Source organism: Astyanax mexicanus, chromosome 8, assembly GCF_023375975.1.
Source record: "Astyanax mexicanus isolate ESR-SI-001 chromosome 8, AstMex3_surface, whole genome shotgun sequence".
NCBI classification, from domain to species: domain Eukaryota; kingdom Metazoa; phylum Chordata; class Actinopteri; order Characiformes; family Acestrorhamphidae; genus Astyanax; species Astyanax mexicanus.
The window spans coordinates 55,463,765-55,485,706 of NC_064415.1; the positions used below are offsets into that span (position 1 = coordinate 55,463,765).

The 21,942-nt window shown below is 38.9% G+C and overlaps 1 protein-coding gene across 1 annotated transcript; it reads left to right on the forward strand.

The window, feature by feature from the left end:
* Positions 1-419: 419 nt before the first annotated feature.
* mfsd8l2 (major facilitator superfamily domain containing 8-like 2) lies at positions 420-16,982 on the forward strand. The gene is made up of 12 exons (XM_049482516.1): positions 420-791; positions 1,722-1,907; positions 2,039-2,101; positions 4,392-4,511; positions 4,625-4,704; positions 6,080-6,365; positions 8,303-8,376; positions 10,071-10,284; positions 13,338-13,460; positions 13,600-13,730; positions 15,005-15,120; positions 16,278-16,982. Exons 1-11 carry the CDS (start codon positions 716-718, stop codon positions 15,083-15,085), a joined length of 1,434 nt encoding a protein of 477 aa, XP_049338473.1. The 5' UTR covers positions 420-715; the 3' UTR covers positions 15,086-15,120; positions 16,278-16,982.
* The last annotated feature ends 4,960 nt before the right edge of the window (positions 16,983-21,942 follow it).

Sequence of the window (21,942 nt, forward strand, 5' to 3'; positions counted from 1 at the left end):
ATCATGTTCTCCTCCTCCACCAGTCTTACACACTGCTTTTGGATAACTTTATGCTGCTTTACTCCTGGTGCAAAAATTCAAGCAGTTCAGTTTGGTGGTTTGATGGTTTGTGATCATCCATCTTCCTCTTGATTATATTCCAGAGGTTTTCAATTTGGTAAAATCAAAGAAAATCATAATTTTTAAGTGGTCTCTTTTTGTTCAGAGCTGTATGTCACTATTTATAATTTGTCAATAAATCTATTCATCATCATTGTGTGGTCTTAAGCAGAACAAATTAAAACAACTATTTGAGGGAATCCAGTTCCAACTCATCTTTCTTTTAGCACCATTAATAATACATAGGCCTTCACCAGCCTGCTGCTCAGGCTAATGTTTCACAGCCTGCAGGAGAAGCTCTCAGACCAGACTGGAGAGGAGCAGATCATACAGAAGAGGGATTTAAGGCTTATTTAAGTTCAACAGAGAGGAAAGCTTTATACAAAAGTGGAGGAGAAGCTTTTATTTGGTGTTTGTACCTGTAAAAACTCCTCCACCCTGAGTGCTGAACAGCAGGGAAGAGGGAGTAGCTGCAGCGCCTCCTGATGGAACAGCCTGGAGATCTTCCTGTGCTGCTAATGAACAGCATCATGTCTCCAATTTGACCAAATTTCCTCACAGAAAGGATCAAAAATGGATCTCAGTACGTGAGGAGGAGTGAAAAAACACTGTACTGATGGATTATCGGCGAAAGAGGGAACTGTCCTTTCTCACAATCGGCCTGCTGTTTTTCCTGAGTGGGGTGGAATATGGTAAGTGTGTGTTTTAATGTGTGGTTTTAATGTGGGGTTAATGTAGGTTTTTGAGTGTGTTTTAGTGTGGGATTTTAATATGAGGTATTAGTGTGGGGTTTTAGTGTGGGGTTTAAATATGGGGTATTAGTGTGGGGTTTAAATATGGGGTATTAGTGTGGGGTTTTAGTGTGGGGTTTAAATATGGGGTATTAGTGTGGGGTTTAAATATGGGGTATTAGTGTGGGGTTTTAGTGTGGGGTTTAAATATGGGGTATTAGTGTGAGGTTTTAGTGTGGGGTTTTAATATGGGGTATTAGTGTGGGTTTTTATTGTGGGCTTTAGTGTGTGGTTTTAGTGTGGGGTTCAAGTGTGTGGTTTTAGTGTGGGGTTTTAATATGTGGTTTTACTATGTGGTATTAGTGTGGGGATTTTAATGTGTGGTTTTATTATGGGGTTTTAATGTGTGGTTTTAGTGTGGGGTTTTAGTGCGGGTTTGAACATGGGTTTTAGGTTTTAATATGGGGTTTTAGTGTTTGGTTTTAATATGGGATTTTAGTGTGTGGTTTTAGTGTGGGGTTTAAATATGGGGTATTAGTGTGAGGTTTTAGTGTGGGGTTTAAATATGGGGTATTAGTGTGGGGTATTAGTGTGGGTTTTTATTGTGGGCTTTAGTGTGGGGTTTTACTATGTGGTATTAGTGTGGGGTTTAAGTGTGTGGTTTTAATATGGGGTTTAAGTGTGTGGTTTAGTGTGTGTTTAAGTGTGGGATTTTAGTATGTGGTTTTAATATGGGGTTTTAGTTTGGGATTTTATTGTGGGTTTTAGTGTGGGGTTTTAGTGTGTGGTTTTAATGTGGGGTTTTTAGTGTGTGGTTTTAATTTGAAAACAAACAAATCAACACTATTCTTAAAATGTTATCATTGTTATCCGTCTCTCTCTCTCTGTAAGCTGTTATCCTGCCCACCATATGGAAGTACCTGCAGATTCTGGACGCTCCGGCCTATTTCCTCGGGTTGGGTCTGTCAGCGTTCAGCTTCAGCGGGCTGCTCTCTGGGCCGCTGTTTGGTCGCTGGTCCGACGTGACACGGACTACAAAGTCCATCATCCTTTTCTCCAACGTCTTTGAGATTGTAGGTGAGTACTGACAAATGTACCCTAAACAACATGGTACACAACATTTCCTACTATAACATAGAGCATAAACACCACTCTTTTAAATGTGATTATTACGAGCATAACATATAACATTGTATTTTGTGTTCTAGGGAACTTTATGTATTTCATGGGATACTCAAAATGGCTTTTGTTGGCTAGTCGGCTTGTTGCAGGTAAGATGATTACCGTATTTTTTACTCTGTAAGGTGCTCTGAAAATATTTTCCTTTTCCCAAAAATTGTCAGTGCGCCTTATGTATGAATTCTACCAGTCAGGTTGTAAGGAGCAGTAAAGCCAGTTGCATTAGCATTAGCCTCTAACTGCGCTAAGCACTAGCTCTTTCGACTTTCAGAGGTGAGTATTATTGGCCTGTAGCCTGCTGCTAACCCTGGCTAGCTTTGCTGGAGCAGCATTAGCATTATATGCTAACTGCGCTAGTGCTTTTGCCGTTCAGTGGCGAGTATACGTGGGCTGAACATAGACCAGAAAATAAATGTTTATTAATAGTGCGCATTATAATCCGGTGTGAGTTTAAGATTAGTAAGTTTATTTAATGTTCTTAATTATGTAAATGTAAAGACTTGTAAAGACTACTCCTGACCACACACTGAATGCGCAGTGTCAGATACACAGTCCTCTGAAAATTCTAAATTCTTATTTTAACACCAGTACACACACTGGTGCCAGTGGCACACAACGACTTGAGCTGGTGCTCCAGGACAAAAATCAATAATATATGACCTGTGACTTGAAATGCCAGAAATCCAGTATTTAAAAGAAACTTTTCTCCGGGTGGAAACTCTCTCAGCTCTGTGCAAACCTCACATCTTGCTCTCAAGCAGCTTCTTTTTCTGTGATGAATGGATGAGAATCTCACTATAGATGATACATAATCTATTCTTCACCTGAACAGTATCATAGTGAATTAAAAATAATACTCCAGTAGAGACAGATACAGTATTTTAGTACTTAAGTACAGTAGTGAAGTTAAAATAATACTCCAGTAGATACAGATACAGTATTTTAGTACTTAAGAACAGTAGTGTAATACAAATAATACTCCAGTAGATACAGATACAGTATTTTATTATTAAAGTAGAGTATTGAATAAAAAATAATACTCTAGTAGATACAGATACAGTATTTTAGTAATTAAGTACAGTAGTGTAATAAAAATAATACTCCAGTAGATACAGACACAGTATTTTAGTACTTAAGTACAGTAGTGTAATAAAAATAATACTCCAGTAGATACAGATACAGTATTTTAGTACTTAAGTACAGTAGTGTAATAAAAATAATACTCCAGTAGATACAGATACAGTATTTTATTATTAAAGTAGAGTATTGAATAAAAAATAATACTCCAGTACATACAGATACAGTATTTTAGTACTTAAGTACAGTAGTGTAATAAAAATAATACTCCAGTAGACACAGATACAGTATTTTAGTACTTAAGTACAGTAGTGTAATACAAATAATACTCCAGTAGATACAGATACAGTATTTTAGTAATTAAGTACAGTAGTGTAATAAAAATAATACTCCAGTAGATACAGATACGGTATTTTAGTACTTATGTACAGTAGTGTAATAAAAATAATACTCCAGTAGATACAGATACGGTATTTTAGTACTTATGTACAGTAGTGTAATAAAAATAATACTCCAGTAGATACAGATACAGTATTTTATTATTAAAGTAGAGTATTGAATAAAAAATAATACTCTAGTAGAGACAGATACAGTATTTTAGTACTTATGTACAGTAGTGTAATAAAAATAATACTCCAGTAGATACAGATACAGTATTTTATTATTAAAGTAGAGTATTGAATAAAAAATAATACTCTAGTAGATACAGATACAGTATTTTAGTAATTAAGTACAGTAGTGTAATAAAAATAATACTCCAGTAGATACAGATACAGTATTTTAGTACTTAAGTACAGTAGTGTAATAAAAATAATACTCCAGTAGATACAGATACAGTATTTTAGTACTTAAGTACAGTAGTGTAATAAAAATAATACTCCAGTAGATACAGATACAGTATTTTAGTACTTAAGTACAGTAGTGTAATAAAAATAATACTCCAGTAGATACAGATACAGTATTTTAGTACTTAAGTACAGTAGTGTAATAAAAATAATACTCCAGTAGATACAGATACAGTATTTTATTATTAAAGTAGAGTATTGAATAAAAAATAATACTCTAGTACATACAGATACAGTATTTTAGTACTTAAGTACAGTAGTGTAATAAAAATAATACTCCAGTAGAGACAGATACAGTATTTTAGTACTTAAGTACAGTAGTGAAGTAAAAATAATACTCCAGTAGATACAGATACAGTATTTTAGTACTTAAGTGCAGTATTTTAATCATAGCTCTAGAGGAAGTGCCTAAAGGTGAGTTCTTTTATATTCAGCTGATAGATAAATCATTTATCTTGAGGTATTGGAGCCGGTGCCGGTTCCTCTATCTTTGGTTTCCTCACCCGGACCACTCTCCCGGACGAACGGGCTCGAGTCTTCGCTGCTGTGATGGCGTGTCGCCAGGCTGGACTTCTGATTGGTCAGTCTTACTTGCTGTTGTTTTATAATACTATTTATATTAGTTAATTACTGTAGCATCTGTTTTTTAATATTAACATGACATTAACATTTAAATTATTTTCTGCTTTCCAGGACCTGCTTTCAACATTTTCCTGCGGTTGTGTGATTTTAAGCTGGGGCCGTTTATAGTGAATAAGTACACTTCACCAGGGGTAAGAACACACCTCAGATATGTAGAGATTTTATATATAATTTTTTTTATGAAATACTTAAAAAGAGCAAACAGTTGCTAATACAATTGTTTTTTTAAGACAGTTTTTATTCATTTAATAGCAAATAAGTGTGTAACAACTGAAACAGTGCAACAAAATACAAAATATATATATATATATATTTTATTATTTCTTAATAGAATAGCCATGACTGTAATATTAACAACAATAATTATAAATATTAATGTAATTTAAAAAAGGTATATACTTAAATATAACATGGCTATAAAATGTCATTTCTGTTTTGTTGTTTTCTGAATAGTAATATTTTTCTTAAAAGTATATGTAGGTTTATGATACAAAACAAAAATATTTAATTTTGCAATATTATTCGTTAAAAGGTGCTTTACCTTAGTTACATATTAAAGTGGAATGGAATATACCTAAGAGCAGCCATTATAAAATAATATAAAAAGAAAATATGAGTGTAGTAAATTAGTCTGGCTTTAATGATGGATGTAATGATATGTGTACATAGGAGTGAATCAGCAGGTTGGTGTTAGATCAGTGGGTGGTGCTATTGCTACAGTACCAGGAGTGTAAACCTCTCAGTCACTCTGGTGTAGTCTGGGCTCTGTATGTTGTGCTTTATCAGTGTGGAAAGTTCAGAAAAGAGTAAATATACTAGTACATCAGTTATAACACATACGTAGAAAGGGCAACAATGACCTGTTGTTTGCCAAATAGTCAACCCACAGCCATCTATACTATTGCTCTTTCTACATATGTGTTATAACTGATTATTAATGATTTTTAAGGCATTTACAACCTAATTAGTAACCATTAATAAACTAATTGTAAACCATTTATAAACCTTTTATAAAGGTAGTATTATTTTAAAGTGGGACCCATTTTTATATATACAGCTCTGGAAAAAATAAGAGAGCACTTAAAAATGATGAGTTTCTTTGATTTTACCAAATTGAAAACCTCTGGAATATAATCAAGAGGAAGATGGATGATCACAAGCCATCAAACCACCAAACTGAACTGCTTGAATTTTTGCAGCAGGAGTAAAGCAACATAAAGTTATCCAAAAGCAGTGTGTAAGACTGGTGGAGGAAAACATGATGCCAAGATGCATGAAAAAGACTGTGATTAAAAACCAGGGTTAAATATTGATTTCTGAACTCTTAAAACTTGAATGTGAATATGAACTTGTTTTCTTTGCATTATTTGAGGTCTGAAAGCTCTGCATTTTTTTTGTTATTTAAGCCATTTGTCATTTTCTGCAAATAAATGCTCTAAATGACACTATTTTTATTTGGAATTTGAAATTTGATTCAGAAACTGAAGTGCTCTCTGTGTGTTGTAGTTGTTCATGTGTGGGATGTGGCTGCTGCTTCAGTGTGTGGTGGTGCTGCTGTACTGGGACATCCCGCCGCTGGACTCCCTCCCCGAGCACACGGCTCTGCGCCGGGTCAGGGGTCAGGAGGAGGAGGAGGAGGAGCGTCTGATGGAGGCGGAGGATGAAGATGCGGATGCTCACAGCACGGTTCTCTCAGATCAGGTCGAGACCCGGCTGTCAGGTGATGAAGACCCCGACCCCGCCTCCTCGACTGAGGGGCGTGACCCTTTCCAGAACTTCAGCGCCAGCCAGGGTGAGCGCTAACATCTACTAAACCTGTGGCTGAATGAACTGTACAATACGTAATGGATATTACAGTGAGATGAGCCAAAACATTAAACTCATACCTCTAGATATCTGTGCTTGGTACAGATCCCACTGTTCTGGGTAGTTGGTGTGGTGCAGTGGATAACAACACAGGGAGACTGAATTCTGTGCTACACCAATAAGAGTCCTTGGGCTAGACTCCTAACACTACACTGACCCAACTCTATAATAGAAATAACCTCGTAAGTTGCTCTGGATAAGAGTATAAGAGTATCAGAAAAATGCTGTAAATGTGAATTTTAATGTTCTGATTGGATAAATAGTAAGCTGCTCTTTTATTCAGATTTAATGCATATGTTTTTTTTATACTTGACATTTTTAATTTTTTTTGAGAATAACTTTAATTTTTAATTAAAATATTAATATATTAGCATAATCATTTTGCTACAAAACAATGTACATAGTCAGGGAGAAAAACGATAAATCATAAATAATTATACATATATATTTTCAGAATTAGAGACACATTAAACTACACTCTCATACAAATAAAACTGAAAAGAATGCTTTCAAAACTTACCACATATCCCCAAAACGTACAGTTTAAGTCAAAAGTTTGGACACACCTTAAATTCAGTTGTTTTTCTTTATTTTAAAATGTTCAGCATTGTAGATTAATACAATGAAAAATACTAAGAAAAACATATGGAATTATTTACTAAACAAAAAAGTGTACTTTGAGGTACTGTACCTCAAACCAATAAAACCTCATATTTTTTTTTTAAACTCAATGCTAAAACCCCCTTTAAAAAATATCAGTACAGTCTCTAACTGTTCTAGAATTTATTTTATCATACATTTATTTTATTATTATCTGTTGAGCACTCTTCTAATACAATGTATTTTATTCCCTGCAATCCAAATTCTATTAAGAGTAGCGTCTGGCTTAAACCATCATTTAAGGTTAGCGTAGGGGTGGGCGATATGGCTCTAAAATAATATCACGATATTTCAGGGTATTTTTGCGATAACGATATACTTGGTGATATAGGAAAACTAAAATAATTCATTCATTTTTAGGAATATAGTATAATAGTATAACAGAATAATCATAATGTGGCAAAATAAATAATATAGCATAAAATAATATAATGCAGCAAAAAATATTGCAGAATATTTAGTGCATGCATATAAACTGCAAACTAAAACAATTATACAATAAATACACCTAAAGCTTCACAGTAAATAATAGACTACTTTTAAGACAGAACAGCCCTATTATCATGATATGGATTTTTAATATCACGATATTTCTGTGTCACGATATATTGAATACGATATAATATTGCCCACCCCTAGGTTAGCGGAGCAGCAGAGACAGTGTTTGTTCTTAGCAGTGTATTATCTGGCTAATATATCAGATTAAACTGTGCATTATTAGTAGTTTAGCTTAATTGAAAAGCTAAATCGTACAAAAAATGTTCAAAAATTATAATATATCACTTATTTACAGTATTTATATGTATCACTCACATCATGATATATATTTGCCTGTTTATAGCCCTAATTACAAGATAATGAATGATTTTTACATTATCCATGAGTGGTCTTAATGTTTTGGCTCATCTGTATTTGTAGGTATGTGTGAGTGTGTGTGTCTTGGCTTACTCTTCATCGATTGTCTCTGTTGTGAAGGAGATGATCTGACTCTGTCGAAGGTCTTTATTGACCCCCCTGCGCTTGGGCTCTGCAGTGTGTGTTCCTTTTGTGTGGTGAAAAAAGTGTGTGTGTATGTGTGTGTGTAAGTGTATGTGTGTGTGTGATATATAGTGATATACTTTTTATCGATCAGTGCCCGGTTCCTCTCCTCTCTCTCTTCCCTCCGTCTCTGTATTTTTCCCTCGTTTTTTTTTTTTTTTTCAGAGTTCCTGAGGGAGGAGGTGGTGGTTCTCCTCACCGCTCAGTTCATCACTCTCTTCAATCAGACGGCGCTGGAGGTGAGAGCAGTCAGAAAGCACTTTGCTGCGTTTAACCCCGGCGCTCACCCGGCCCACCCGTCTGCACCCGTCAATCACCCGGCGCTGCAGCACCCAGGCCGAGCCCAAATACCATTCATTACTCTCTCACAGAGGGAGAACCGGTAATCAACGCTAATCCGCTAAGCTTTACCACCAGCGGAGCCTCTTCACTCACGCCGGCGTTTACACCCAGGCCTTCATTCATACCGCAGACGGGTAACTCGCTATCGGACAGATTACAGTATTCATTTCAGTGATATTACAAACAAACAAACAAACAAAATCCATACAGCAGAGATTCTTAAACTTTCTTACTGAGCGATCCCCCCTTTCAACTTAACACTGTACAGTGAACAGAATGCATTATAGCTGTTTCATGTTTGTTTAATGTTTGACATTGAAAGATTCAGAATTCTCCTCTTCCTCACTATTTATCACAACAGACATTAATCAGTGCAGCTGCAGTTTCACTTTAAAATAATACAAAAAAAAAACAACTAACTAAAACCTCAACATAACCTTTATATTTGACAATCTTTACTGAAATTCACTTTTAGTTTGCTAAATTTAACCATAATTATTAGGGCTGTCAACATTAAAGCATTTTTATTTTAATTTTTTTATATAATTTTATTTCAAATTTTCCCCATTTTCTCCCCAATTTGCACAGTCAGTTACCTAACCCTCTATCACTAGTGATGCCCCACACTGAAAAAAATGATGCGTAAAATTTACTTAAAAAAGCTTCTGCAACTTTTTGCATTAGTTTTTTTAAGTAAATTTAATTTTAGATAAATTTAAGTAACTTCAGCTCGGTTTCAAGACTTAAATGTTACACAGAGTAAATAAGTGAACTGAACTTCAGTCAATCCTTTCTTTTAGTAAACTTTACTTAATTTACTTTAAATTACTTACTTAATACAATATTACCTAATTACAATTAAGTCTTGAAACCAAATTGAAGTTACTTAAATTTACTTGAAATTAAATTTTCTTAAAAAGTTGCGAAACTTTTTTAAAGTAAATTTTACTCATCATTTTTCAATGAAACACACCAGGAGGATGAAGCACGTGCCTCCTCCGACACATGTGAGGTCATGTGAAGTCAGACCTCGCTTCTTTTCAAACTGCTGCTTATGCAGCATTGCCGAGTAGCATCACGGCGCTAACGCTTGGAGGAAAGCGCAGCGACTCGGTTCTGATACATCAGCTCACAGACGCAGCCTTGTACTGATCCACATCACCCTAGGAGTGATAAGGGGAAATAAAGAGTACCATCTACTGTACCCTCCCAGAATAGAGCAAGATTAATTGTGCTCTCTCTGGGCTCTCTTTTGTCACGTTAAAAACACAACAGCGAGTGGAAATGTGAGAGGAGCTACTGAACGTGATGATGTCACGTGAGCAAGAAAGCCTAAAAACTCACTGGTTCTCCTGTTTTTTTCAATTGTAGTCACTTTTTTCAAGAGTTTTATCACTGAGTAGAACGTCCCCCTGAGAAACTGTCCTCCATCCTGTCCGAATAGGGCTTTAGACTTACTGTGTGCACATAATGCTGTTCACCCTTTTACAATGCAGTGGAGCATCAACATGATTTTAAAACTGATAGTTTAGGGTTAGAATTTGACGTAAGGCTGCTTTAATGATATCTGCCCTGGTTTTTCCCCCTGCAGACGATGGTGACCCCGCTGACCCAGAAGTACTTTGGCTTTGGTGAGCTGGGGAACAGTGTGATGTACAGTCTGTGTGGCGTGGAGGTGATCGGAGGCTTCTTCCTGGTGCGCTGGCTGAGTCGCGTGCTGGAGGACCGGGCCGTGCTGGCGGTGGGCCTGCTGATCTGCTGCGGAGCCTGCGTCTGGTGCATCATCTTCCTCGCCAGCCCCCAGGGTAAGTGTGTGTGTGTGTGTATGTGTATTTGTACTGATATATTTGTTCTGCCTGTGCAATATTACAATATTACTACATTGGTAGACATATCTAATAATCTAATAATCTAATAAAAGGCCCAGTTTTAGCTTGCAGTGTTTTTATTTCCCAATTTTAATTCCCATCCACTAACATGATGCCACAGATGTTGAGTAAAGGCATCTATATAGTTGGTCTGATCTACTGGTGCATCTCAAAAAATTTGAATTTTATTGAAAAATCAAAATATGAAACTCCTATATTATATAGATGTATTTCACACAGAGTGATCTATAATAAGTGTTTATTTATTTTGTTGTTGATGATTATGGCTTACAGCCAATGAAAACCCCAAAAATCAGTTAGTACTTTTGTCTCAGAAAATTTGAATATTATATATAAGACCAATTGGTGCTTTTGGTAGTGTGGGCAGTGTGCCAAGTCCTGCTGGAAAATGAAATCCACATCAAATCCACATCCATAAAAGTTAGCAAAGGTCAGCCAAGGTTCAGCATGAAGTTCTGTAAGATTTTGTGGGAAAACAAAACTGCACTGACTTTAGACTTGATAATAAAACACAGTGGATCAACACCAGCAGATGACATGTCTCTCCAAACCATCACTGATCATCAGTAAATTTTACATTTCATTTAAAGTAAATCAAGGGAGCAGAGTCTGGAGGAAGAGGTGAGAGACACACAGTCCAAACTGCTTGAGGTCTAGTGTGAAGTTTCCACCAATCAGTGACTTCCTTACTTCAGTAGTTTTAGTTTTAGGATTTAATGAGGTCTTGTATTTAATTCCCAGACGAAACCCTGTATCACCTTACTGGTTTCATTTAATTGTTGTCATTGAGTGTCATTTTTGTTGATAATTACCCAAAATAAAGTTATTAATTTGTGTGTAGCAGGCTGTTTTTAGTAAGTTTGGGGAAAAGGGCAGGTGCTTGGCTCCCTGCGAGTCCCTGGTGAGGGCCGGGGTGGAGTGTGTGAAAGTGTTAGTGAGAAAGCGAGGCGTTGGGCAGCCGTCCAGACCGACTGGCACAAACACCTGCGCTCGGACAGACACAATATGCCGGCTCTGTTTGGCGCCAGCGGCCGACGCGCTTCCGTCTCTGAGATATTAGTTTCCATCAGATGCGCTGCTGCTGCTGCTGCTGCTGTACGGATTATTGTCTGAACACTGATACACAGATAAGAGCCCTGTCAGTGAGAAATACAGCACTGATCAAACGTCTGCACTCGGGGTGAGCCATATCATATCGTACTCAATAATATCGCCAACTTTTTTTAATATTAAGAACGATATTATACCCTAAAAAAATATTGTGCCATATTAAAGACCCCTACCTATCACATTATAGATAATAGCAATAGGGGTTAGCCACTAATGCTAATGCTAATGCTCCAGCCTTAGTGCTGGAGAAATTCAGGAATCTAAATTTACTCTAAGTAAATGGAAACACTTTACTTATTCAAATAAACAGAATGTTTAAAAGATTTTTTATGAGAGAAATCTGTGTATATTAACATTCATTCCTCAATTGACTAAAAAAAGAATTACAGTTCTGTTTACTTAACTTAGCTTAGCTTTACTTAACCTAGTAAGCTACCACCCCTGTTCCTTACTAGTGTTGCTTAAAATGTGCTTTAGATTCAGTGTAGAATCCATTGTGTGAAAAATACAGTACTTGTTTTTCATTGGACAGTGAAGATAGTAAGCACTTCAGGGTTTATTCTGCAACAATAAAATGCATCAAAAAATTGACACTGATTGCGCTAACCCTAGTTGACAAATGGTAACTGACGACTGATAACTAATAACTGATGATTTATCAATGAAATTACACGAAATTATTTGCAAAAATGTAAATATCCTCAGTGATTTTTTTTTTCATTCAGAGTTTTTAGATGATCCTACAGTTAAAAAAGTTGACAAAATGAAAAGGAAAATAAACTAAAGGAAAAATAACATACCTGAATATTTTAGCAAGTAATGGGTGAGGGGGCCTATCTTTTAGGCTATGTTTGGAACAGAACGTGGCTGACACAGTTTATTCACTTTAGATGACTCTTGTCACGCCGCCGTGTTCTCCTTCCACACTACCAGACTCCATTTCCCAAAATCCCGTGAACAATGACATCAACAACACCCGCTCACCTTCACCCAATCACGTTACGCTCCGACGCTCTGACTCGCCTGTGTTCTGAGTTGGTTCCGGTTCATTCCCCTCAAGCTTCCTGTATTTAAGGCGGCCATTTGTAAACAAACACTGCGAGGTATTGCCGACTCATGTTGCATACTAAGCGGTTTCCTGTGTACTGTTTTTGCCTTCTGTTTGCCCTGTTTTCGGATTATCGGTTTATGTCTTTTGTTTGGCCCTTTCTGGATTTGATGTATGGTTGGACTGTTTCTCGGTTTCGAACTCGGACTGTATTTTTGACTATGTCTTCTGTTATCGGTGAGATCTTTGTTTGCCTGGCTATTCTGTTAGCAGTATCTGTTAGCCTTCCTGCTAATAAACCTGTTTGTATTTTTAACTCGGCTCGCGTCACTCCTCACTACCTGGCGTTACAACTCTTCTGTGTCTCTCAGCTTGTCCAGAAATGTGTGTGCCTTAGCAGAGCTCAAATTCTGCTTGTAGACTGTAGGAGGAGCCAAGATTAAATTCTCATGCAATACTGCAGGTATTGACAGTGGATAGATGGATGGATGGATGGATATACCTTAGTACTGCATAGTTCTAAGATCTTAGGGACTACAGTAATATAGAAACAATAGGAGCCTGATTGTTTTGTAGCTGATTGGGCGTGTCCAAACTTTTGAATGTCCTGCAGATGTGCAGACTGATGAAATCAGGGTTTACACTGTTGTACTGTGTTTGTGGACACTGTGTTATTTCAGGGTTGCCATGTGATCAAACCAATTGACATTTGAGTTGATTAAAAACGGGTTGGGTGCTGCGGGGCAGATGTGTCTGATTTGCCTCTCTTTCTCTGTGTGTGTGTGTGTGTGTGTGTGTGTGTGGAGATCAGGTGGCTTCGCGGTGGAGCTGACTGAGTTTATTATTGGAGTGTTTCTGCAGCTGCTGGGGCTCCCCTTCGTCGCTGTATCTCAGGTGTCCCTGTTCTCCAAAGTGACCGCTGAGAAAACACAAGGTGTGTGTGTGTGTGTGTTGAAGTGTGTAGTTAATTGAATTAAACTGACAGAATAATAACACTCGTGACACCATCATGTGTTCCTACACTGCACTGATATCCTGTTTTGTGTTGTGTGTGTGTGTGTGTGCACATGCAGGCTTCAGTCAGGGCGTGCGGCGCTCCGTCGGAGGCTTGGCCACTATCCTGGGCCCCCTGTGGGCAGGTGGTCTGACGGGGAATCTGTACGTGATGTTGGGGATGATGCTGCTCCTCCTGGTTCTCATTATGGTCAGTCAGTCCAGACTCCAAACCAAACAATTCCTAATCAGCCTGCAGAAAGAGCAGATTACAAGCTGCAGATGATTCCAAACTGATTGGGCACACGGAAATAATCATAATTCATAAAAAATGAATAAATTTAATATTCAGAATGCATGGACATTGGAAATGTGGCAACAATTTAATGTACCTTTCTAGTAAATAGATATACACTGTTTTTCTCATCAGAAAAATACAATAGATTATTTTCTTTTAGTATTTTTTTATTTTTATTTTACTCAAAGAAAGACCCCAGTTTTTTTTACCACAACTACTGTATTTTTCGCTCTATAAGCTGCACTTAATTTCTTTTTCTAATTGTTAACCTGCCTTATAATTCAGTGCACTTTATTGATGAATTCTACCAGTCAGGTATTAAGGAGCAGTAAAGTCAATCCACTGAAGTACAGAGTTATACAGGAGTTTCAGTTTAGCCCAAGGCACTGATTCTGGAGCAGCATTAAGCGCAAAGCTAAGTGCTAGTCAGTCAAAGGTGAGTATTATCGGAGCAGCTGCATTAGCACTAGCACTAGATCTTTCACCATACAGAATTGAGTATATCGGACTGTAGCCTGTATGTTTAAAACAAGTTCAGTTGGACGAACCGCTAGCTAAGGTTCCTCAGTGTAGCGCTGTTGCTAACCGCTAGCACTATCTAGCTAGCTAGTGGCCCAGCCTTAGTGCTGGAGAAATCTGGAAATCTAAGCTTACTGCAAATAAATGGAAGCGCATTACTCACACAAATAAACCGTTTTCAGGAGAGAAATCTCCGTAGATTAAGAATTACAGTTTTACTTACTTAGCTTAGCTTTTAGTTACCCCCCCCCCCCCCCCCAACACCACCCAGCGGTGAGACTTGCTAAACTAGAAGGAAAACATGGCGACACCCCTGTTCCTTACTAGTGTCACATAATGCACCTTGTAATCTGGTGTGCCTTATAGGGTGAAAAATGAAGTAGCTAGTTTAGTTTTATCTCCAGCTCTAACCCCAAAGCTCTCTTATATTCTGTAAAAAAAAAAGATGAGATGATTGAACACATATTCACACACTGTCCTGTAGTGATGCTCTCAGGATGTACACAGATTTTATAGTGTCTGTGACGCATACGTACATCATCACCATGGGCTCTTCTGGATTGATTGCAGTAAATTATGAGAGGGAAATATTTCCACCTTTTGCGTTTTGACTGGAGCTCAACTCATCCTGACTAACTGAAGTGTGGGTGGTGTGTTCTGGTTGTCAGATTATGATGGTGCTCTCCTATGAGAAACTGGTGGAGCCTCCTGTGGTTCAGCATGCAGAGAGCTCGGAGAGCGGAGGGTAGCTGAGGACGCGTCTCACTCACGCTGCACGGCTCAGGTGAGGCTCAGGATCTCGTCATTCTCTTTACCTGTCTCTAGTCTGTAGCGCTGTCCTCTCACAACTCAGCGCTTTTAACACTGTTCTAGATAACATACGGCCCACTCACTGTAGTGATAAGTATGTTTAATAACTCTATGTGACTCTCAGCAGTGTTAACACACTTTACCCCACGGGATAAAACAAATCTAACAATTATTAATTAATCAATTATTTTTTTACGTTCGTTTGAATGTATATTATAAAATGTGAGCTATACCACAGAATACATTACTTTTTCACTTTTTTATCCTTAAGAATAAGAGAGAGACCATGAAAAACTGCCAAAAAAGCAGTGGTTCAACCATAACACAACATAACTCTTGTGAGGAGACCCTTATCCACCATCCAACCCAACACCAAGAGGGTGAATAACGCCTCATCAAGGCAACCACCACAATCCCTAAATCCGATTTACCTACACATATAATGCACACATATATTCCGCATAACAGGCAGGACAGTATGACAAAATTATGATACTTTTTTATATCTTGTATGAAAAGGCTTTAAATACACCAGTCAAGTATAACATGATGGCCACCTCTGTGTTTACAGGCAGTGGATCAGGTACAGCAGTGCTGCTGGAGTTTTTAAACACTGTGTTTAATCACTCCTGCCTACAGCTGCTCCACCTTGTAGATAAAGTAAAGTCAGAAACAAAAGCTCTGTATCTGTTGCTGCACAATTACATGATCACATGATCACAGGACAGTGTTGCTGTGCTGTTCTTAGTGCAGCAGTGACACTGAGGTGTTTAAAAACTCCAGCAGCACTGCTGTGTCTGATCCACTCGTACAAAACATCATACACCGCCACCACACCCAAATATTAATGCTTAAGTATTAATGCTCTGTGCTGGTCTTGTGGGGTCCTGATCATTGCAGATATCTATAGTGTGTAATTATACAGCTAATTTAATTATTAAAGTTGATCATAGTGGTCATAATATTATGCTAGATCGGTGTAAACAGACACCCTTGATTTCAGAAGAACATAGTTGTGATCTGGTTGATGTCAGCACCCAGCTCAGCACCCAGCTCAGCACCCAGCTCAGCACCCTGTCCCACAGCGGCCGGATCCGTGCGAGTAAATATCCATGTTTTATTTCCACTCAGGTCGGGAACGCTCTGCAGTCCGTCTGGCCGCGCGTGGAGTGTGTGTGGCGCGCGGTGGAGCAGATGCTGAGACAGTGGGGTGGAACGAGCTCATGCCAGAGGTAGCAGACCTCGAACAGCAAGAGGGATGGACACACACACACACTCCCACCCACACACACGTTTCTCACACTGCGGTTCATCCCTGTCCTTCATTTTCTCTTTTATCTACAGTTCTGTTCATCACGCTGCACTCATACGGAAGAAATGTAGCACACTGTGTACTGATATGTTTCAATATTCCGGGTATTTTAAAGGCTTTTGTATGTGAAACTGCTGCTTCTGTGTACTGTTTGCAGTGTTTCCCCACATGAGGGCGCTGTTTCTCCACACTGAAACGCCCCCCTCCCCCACTGTAATCACACTATTAAAGGGTTCATATTATGGTAAAATGGCATTTTTTGACTGTTGATTGTTTTTGGACATAAAAGCATTTCTGTTTGAAATAAAGATTTAATAAGGTTGGTGACACAAACTTTGAATTAATGCATTCAATAATTAATTATTGCTACATTAACCCTTGTGTGGTGTTCGGGTCTGTGGGACCCGTTTTCATTTTTCATCAAATGACACTAAAAAAATATTTTTTCTAACTCAAACTCATTGGCATTGGCTCATTTTTTGTGAAAAACATATATCAAAACACATTTTCGATAAACACACACTGTACACCCCCCATAGCCCCCATATTGGACAGATATAACATGCCTCTGATAAGTGTGTTGTGGTAAAAGAAAACTTCAGAAAAGTTCAGAATGTCCAAAATCATATTTTTTTTATCGTATATTTTGTTCACTGTTCTTCACTTTTCCCCTTAGAGCAGGGGTGTCCAAACTTTTTTTGTTGGGGGCCAGAAGGAGAGATATATTTCAAGTCACTGGTTAAAGACTCTGTCATAAAACAAGTAATAAAATATACCACTTTAAAAAATACATTTTCCTGATTACTTTCATTTATACATCATTTTACTTGACTTACTATCTTTATCTATCTTTGACAGTGTTGTGTAAACTAAGACTTCGCTTTTAGACTCTTTGGCCTGTTTTTTTTGCACTAGAAATGCGCACCTTCTCCGCTTTTAGACTCTTTGGCCTGTTTTTTTTGCACTAGAAATGCGCACTCTCTCCGCTTTTAGACTCTTTGGTCCATTTTTTTTTGCGCTAGAAATGCGCACTCTCTCCGCTTTTAGACTCTTTGGCCCTTTTTCTGTGCTAAAACTTCACTCTCTCCGCTTTTAGACTCTTTGGCCCGTTTCTGACACCTAGCGTTCAAACTTTGAATCTCACATTATAAAAACCTGCTTAACAGCGGGCCAACTTTCATTCATTTTCTAAAATACCTCGCGGGCCGCTCCAAAAAAGGAAACGGGCCGCAAATGACCCGCAGGCCGTAGTTTGGACACCCCTGCCTCAGAGGTGGAGATCAAACATTGAAACATCGAAAAAAAATAATTCTTTATAAGTAGAACAGGATATGATATGCTTATTTTTTATAACAAAGCTTGGGTTCAGAATCAAAAATCATTCTTATTTTTTTTTATTTTTTTTATTCTATAATTAGGGAAAAAAAGAAAAACAATAGAAGAAGTAGGATATGGGCCCTTTAATCTCAAACTGCAGATGTGTGCGCAGTTATGAGTGAGAAGATTGTGATACAGCAAAGAAGGAAATTAGATCTGGAATAACTCTCTAAAACACAAACAAAACTGTCATTTTAATCTAATCGACTTTTGATGCGAGACGTTATTTACTTTTAATAAAGCGAGCTGGAATGAGTCTTCGGGCGCGGGAATCACGTTTACGCACAGATTAAGGCGGCGGCGGCGGTCGCTGACGGGCGGTGCGGAATGCCAATGGCGTTATTACGAGGCCCGACGCTCCCGGCTTCTACACTGGAAACATTGATTTGAGTATTTGCGGCCATCTGTCAGCGCTGGCCATGTTGACACTACAGTGAATTATGGCTGTCTTTCGTGGGGCGCAAAGCCAAGCGAATTAGCATTTAACCCCTCGCACCCCTCATACCTTAATCAGGATTATCTCCCAATCCCTCACTCTCTCGCTCACTCTGTGGTATGAGGGATTATAATCCCAATCTCTAGCGCATGTTCACGTCTGCGGACCACACACACACACATTCAAGCACACAGACACACACAGACACACACAGTCAGATATGTTAATCCCCCTGGTTTTAAAAGGCCTTCGTGACATTATTTATCGTAACACCTTCATAATTCTGCCAGACACGTTACGCTGATGTTGAGTGACGCCGCACTAATGGCACCCCCCGCTCCCGATTGCGCATTATACCGGAAATATTTACGATTCCTCCCAGCTGTCCTGTTTGTGAAAGGCGATGGAAAGACCCCCCACCCCCCCAACAGCCCTCCAGTGCAGCCCACTGCAGTAAACATACTGGTTTAGTGGTTTAGTGAGGCGTTTTACAGGACTGATTGACGGTACCTGAGGGGAAACAAATGCAGTCTCTTAATACAAACAGGCAATTCTGCATTTGGGGTCCTGTTTTGACAGTTTTTCAAAGCTGACACTAACTAAACACTGTGCACTTTGAACTTTTCACTGTTCATTGAATGCGTTAACTTATTCGGGGACAGTATAGGATTTTTAAGTAACAGAGCTGAAAGAGATTTTAGCGTAAAATTAGCAAAAATACAAAGAAATCTGAATGAATCTGAGTTTGGTAAAAGAAAAATAAAATCTAATACAGTCATTTTACAGTTTCTTATAATACGGTGCGCCTTATGTATGACTTCTATCAGTCATGTATTAAGGAGCAGTGAAGCCACTCTGCTGAAATACAGAGTTATACAGGAGTTTCCGCGATGTTTCTGAAGCACTGAGGCTGGAGCAGTATTAGCATTAGCCGCTAACCACAGCGCTAGCTCTTTCTTCGTTCAGAAGAGTATGTGTGAGTATATCAGTGCTTGTACTGATCGACATCACAATAAGAGTGATGAGGGAAAAGAGCACATCTACCATCCAGAGAAAGCAAGACCACAGCTGTGCTCTCTCAGGTTTCCGGTAGCTGATGGCAAGCTGCATGACCAGGATTCGAACCAGCGAACTCTTTTAGTAGCAGCTTTTAGACCGATTCTAAAGTGGGTATGTTTCTCTCTAGAAAAACTTAACTATACTCTTACATAAACTTGCAACTAACTTACAGTGTGACTGTATTGCTGTAAGACTGCAAATTTAGAGTCCGGGGAGATTGCTAAGTACCCGAGTAGCGCACTCAGAAGTGAGGCTGAGGAGTGTAAAAGTGATTTGAGTGAACTGCAGGGAAAGTGGTTGTGATGCGTATCTCAGTCATCAATTCCCCCCTCCGCCTTCGCTTTTTCCCTCACCTCCTCTCCTGCCTTTGTAGCCTTTGTTCATCTTGGATACACATATCAACAGGCCCAGATCAAGAAGAATCTTGTCATTCATAATTTAGTCAACTTCTGTGGACCTGAGAGTCGGTGGACGTCCGTACTTGGAGCTTTTTTTTTGTGCTCTTTCTTGACATTCAAAGGAAACGGAACCATCCCCGTCCACATTGTCATAAGGCCTTAGCTGTGTGTCATAAGGTAAAGGAGCAGTGGCATGGACGCCCAGTCTCACAGTATGGCAAAGCACATTATCAGGACTAATAGATTACCTGTCAGGCGCAATGAAGACGAATGGAAGCAGCTGCATCCTTTCAAGGTTGATTTTGTGCTGTTTTAAGCCAGCACTCGGCGCCGGTTAGGAACTGAGTGAGGGTATTTTTCCTCATAGGCCAGGTAATGCGGTTTGGGCTCTCAAGAGAGACGGGCCTCGATTTTCCCTACTCCAGCGCTAAGAATATGAGTGCGAGAGAGTGAGTGAGTAAGAGAGTGAAAAAACGAGAGAGAGAGAGAGAGAGAGAGAGAGAGAGAGACTCTGCTCTTCACGACGACACAGTAATTAACGATCAATCTCTTGTTGACCTCATATGATTCGCTTATCAATGTCTAATAACTTCCATGTGAACCTCTAATGCAATCAAGGAAAGCTACGCAGCGAGAAGAAGAAGCCTCGTCCGCGTCGAGACACAAACAAGCGGTGCTAAGCCCAATGCACACCAGCAATAACGCTGCAAACAGGAGGATTTTCATCAAAAGTTATACAAGTTTCATAGCCTCAGCTCCTCAGAGGCTTCCCAACTGCCAGTCAGCCCAGAACTCATTTACGTCCCAGCATTTCCATTTTATTTTCCATTGACCATTTACTTTCTTCTGCGTCTCCAGACAACGAGGCTTGAAGGAGGAAGGCTTGAGTATTTTCAACGTTATACCAGCCAAAACACCAGCTGATGGTGGTTAGTTGGTTCTGAAGGTGCCTTCACTTTACTTCAAATCACAGCAATGTTTCAAAGCACTTTTACGTCCATATGAGAAGATGGTGCATTAGTTTGTATGGTGTATAGTGTGCACCAGCCTCTAAACAGAACTCCAAACAAAACAAAACACCATGTTGTTTGTTATAAGATCCTCCCCTTGACTGTGATTGGCCCTAATCAGAACCTGGTTTGTTTTAAAAAACCCTCCTCTTGATTGTGATTGGTCCTTATTATAGCCGTGTTAATTCTATAACACACCCCCTGACTGTGATTGGTCCTTATTATAGCCGTGTTTGATCAATAACCCACCACCCTGACTGTGATTGGTGCTTATCAGAACCTAGTTTGTTTTAAAAAAACCCTCCTCTTGATTGTGATTGGTCCTTATCATAGCCATGTTTGTTCTATAACCCACCCCCTGACTGTGATTGGTTCATAATACAGCCATGTTTGTTTTATAACCCACCTGCTGACTGTGATTGGTCCTTATCACAGCCATGTTTGTTCTATAACCCACCCCCTGACTGTTATTGGTCCTTATCATAGCCATGATCGTGGTTGTGATTGGTCTTAATGAAAACATTGTTTGTTCTAAGACACTCCCTCTGTCTGTGATTGGGCTTTATTATAGCCATGTTTGTTCTATAACCAACCCCCTGACTGTGATTGGTTTATATCATGTCCATGTTTGTTCTATAACCCACCCCCTGACTGTGATTTGTTCATATCATGTCCATGTTTGTGCTTGTGATTGGTCTTAATGAAAACATTGTTTGTTCTAAGACACTCCCTCTGTCTGTGATTGGTCCTTATTATAGCCGTGTTAGTTCTATAACACACCCCCTGACTGTGATTGGTCTTAATCACCACGTTGTTTCTTCTAAGATACTTTCTCTGTCTGTGATTGGCCCTTATAACCTCCTTCTGACTGTGATTGGTCATCACACTTTCTCAGACTTTCTGAGACGTCTCCTTGACAGCGATTGGTCCCTATGTAAATCATACAGACACTTTGGGCTCCTGGAGATGTGCAGGCCTCCTGCTTGCTTGATTACAACAATCTTTTTTTTTTTACTTGAGATTGAGCTAACAAGCTAATCAGGTCATTTTCACTTCTTATTTAATTATGAAACTCTGAACTATGAAATGCTTGTTTCTCAGTAGCGCACCAAAACAGATAAAACGGAAAAGAAATTAAATCCAATTCGGAACGCCGGCCAACAGTCTTTCATCAACTTTCTTCATCATAACTGCAGGAAATTTA

Bases quoted from the DNA above. Each gene is read 5' to 3' on its own strand.
- mfsd8l2 (XM_049482516.1), top strand. From the start codon at position 716: ATGGATTATCGGCGAAAGAGGGAACTGTCCTTTCTCACAATCGGCCTG. The intron at 792-1,721 runs GTAAGTGTGTGT...TCTCTCTGTAAG, and splicing joins CCTGAGTGGGGTGGAATATG to CTGTTATCCTGCCCACCATA. The intron at 8,377-10,070 runs GTGAGAGCAGTC...TTCCCCCTGCAG, and splicing joins TCAATCAGACGGCGCTGGAG to ACGATGGTGACCCCGCTGAC.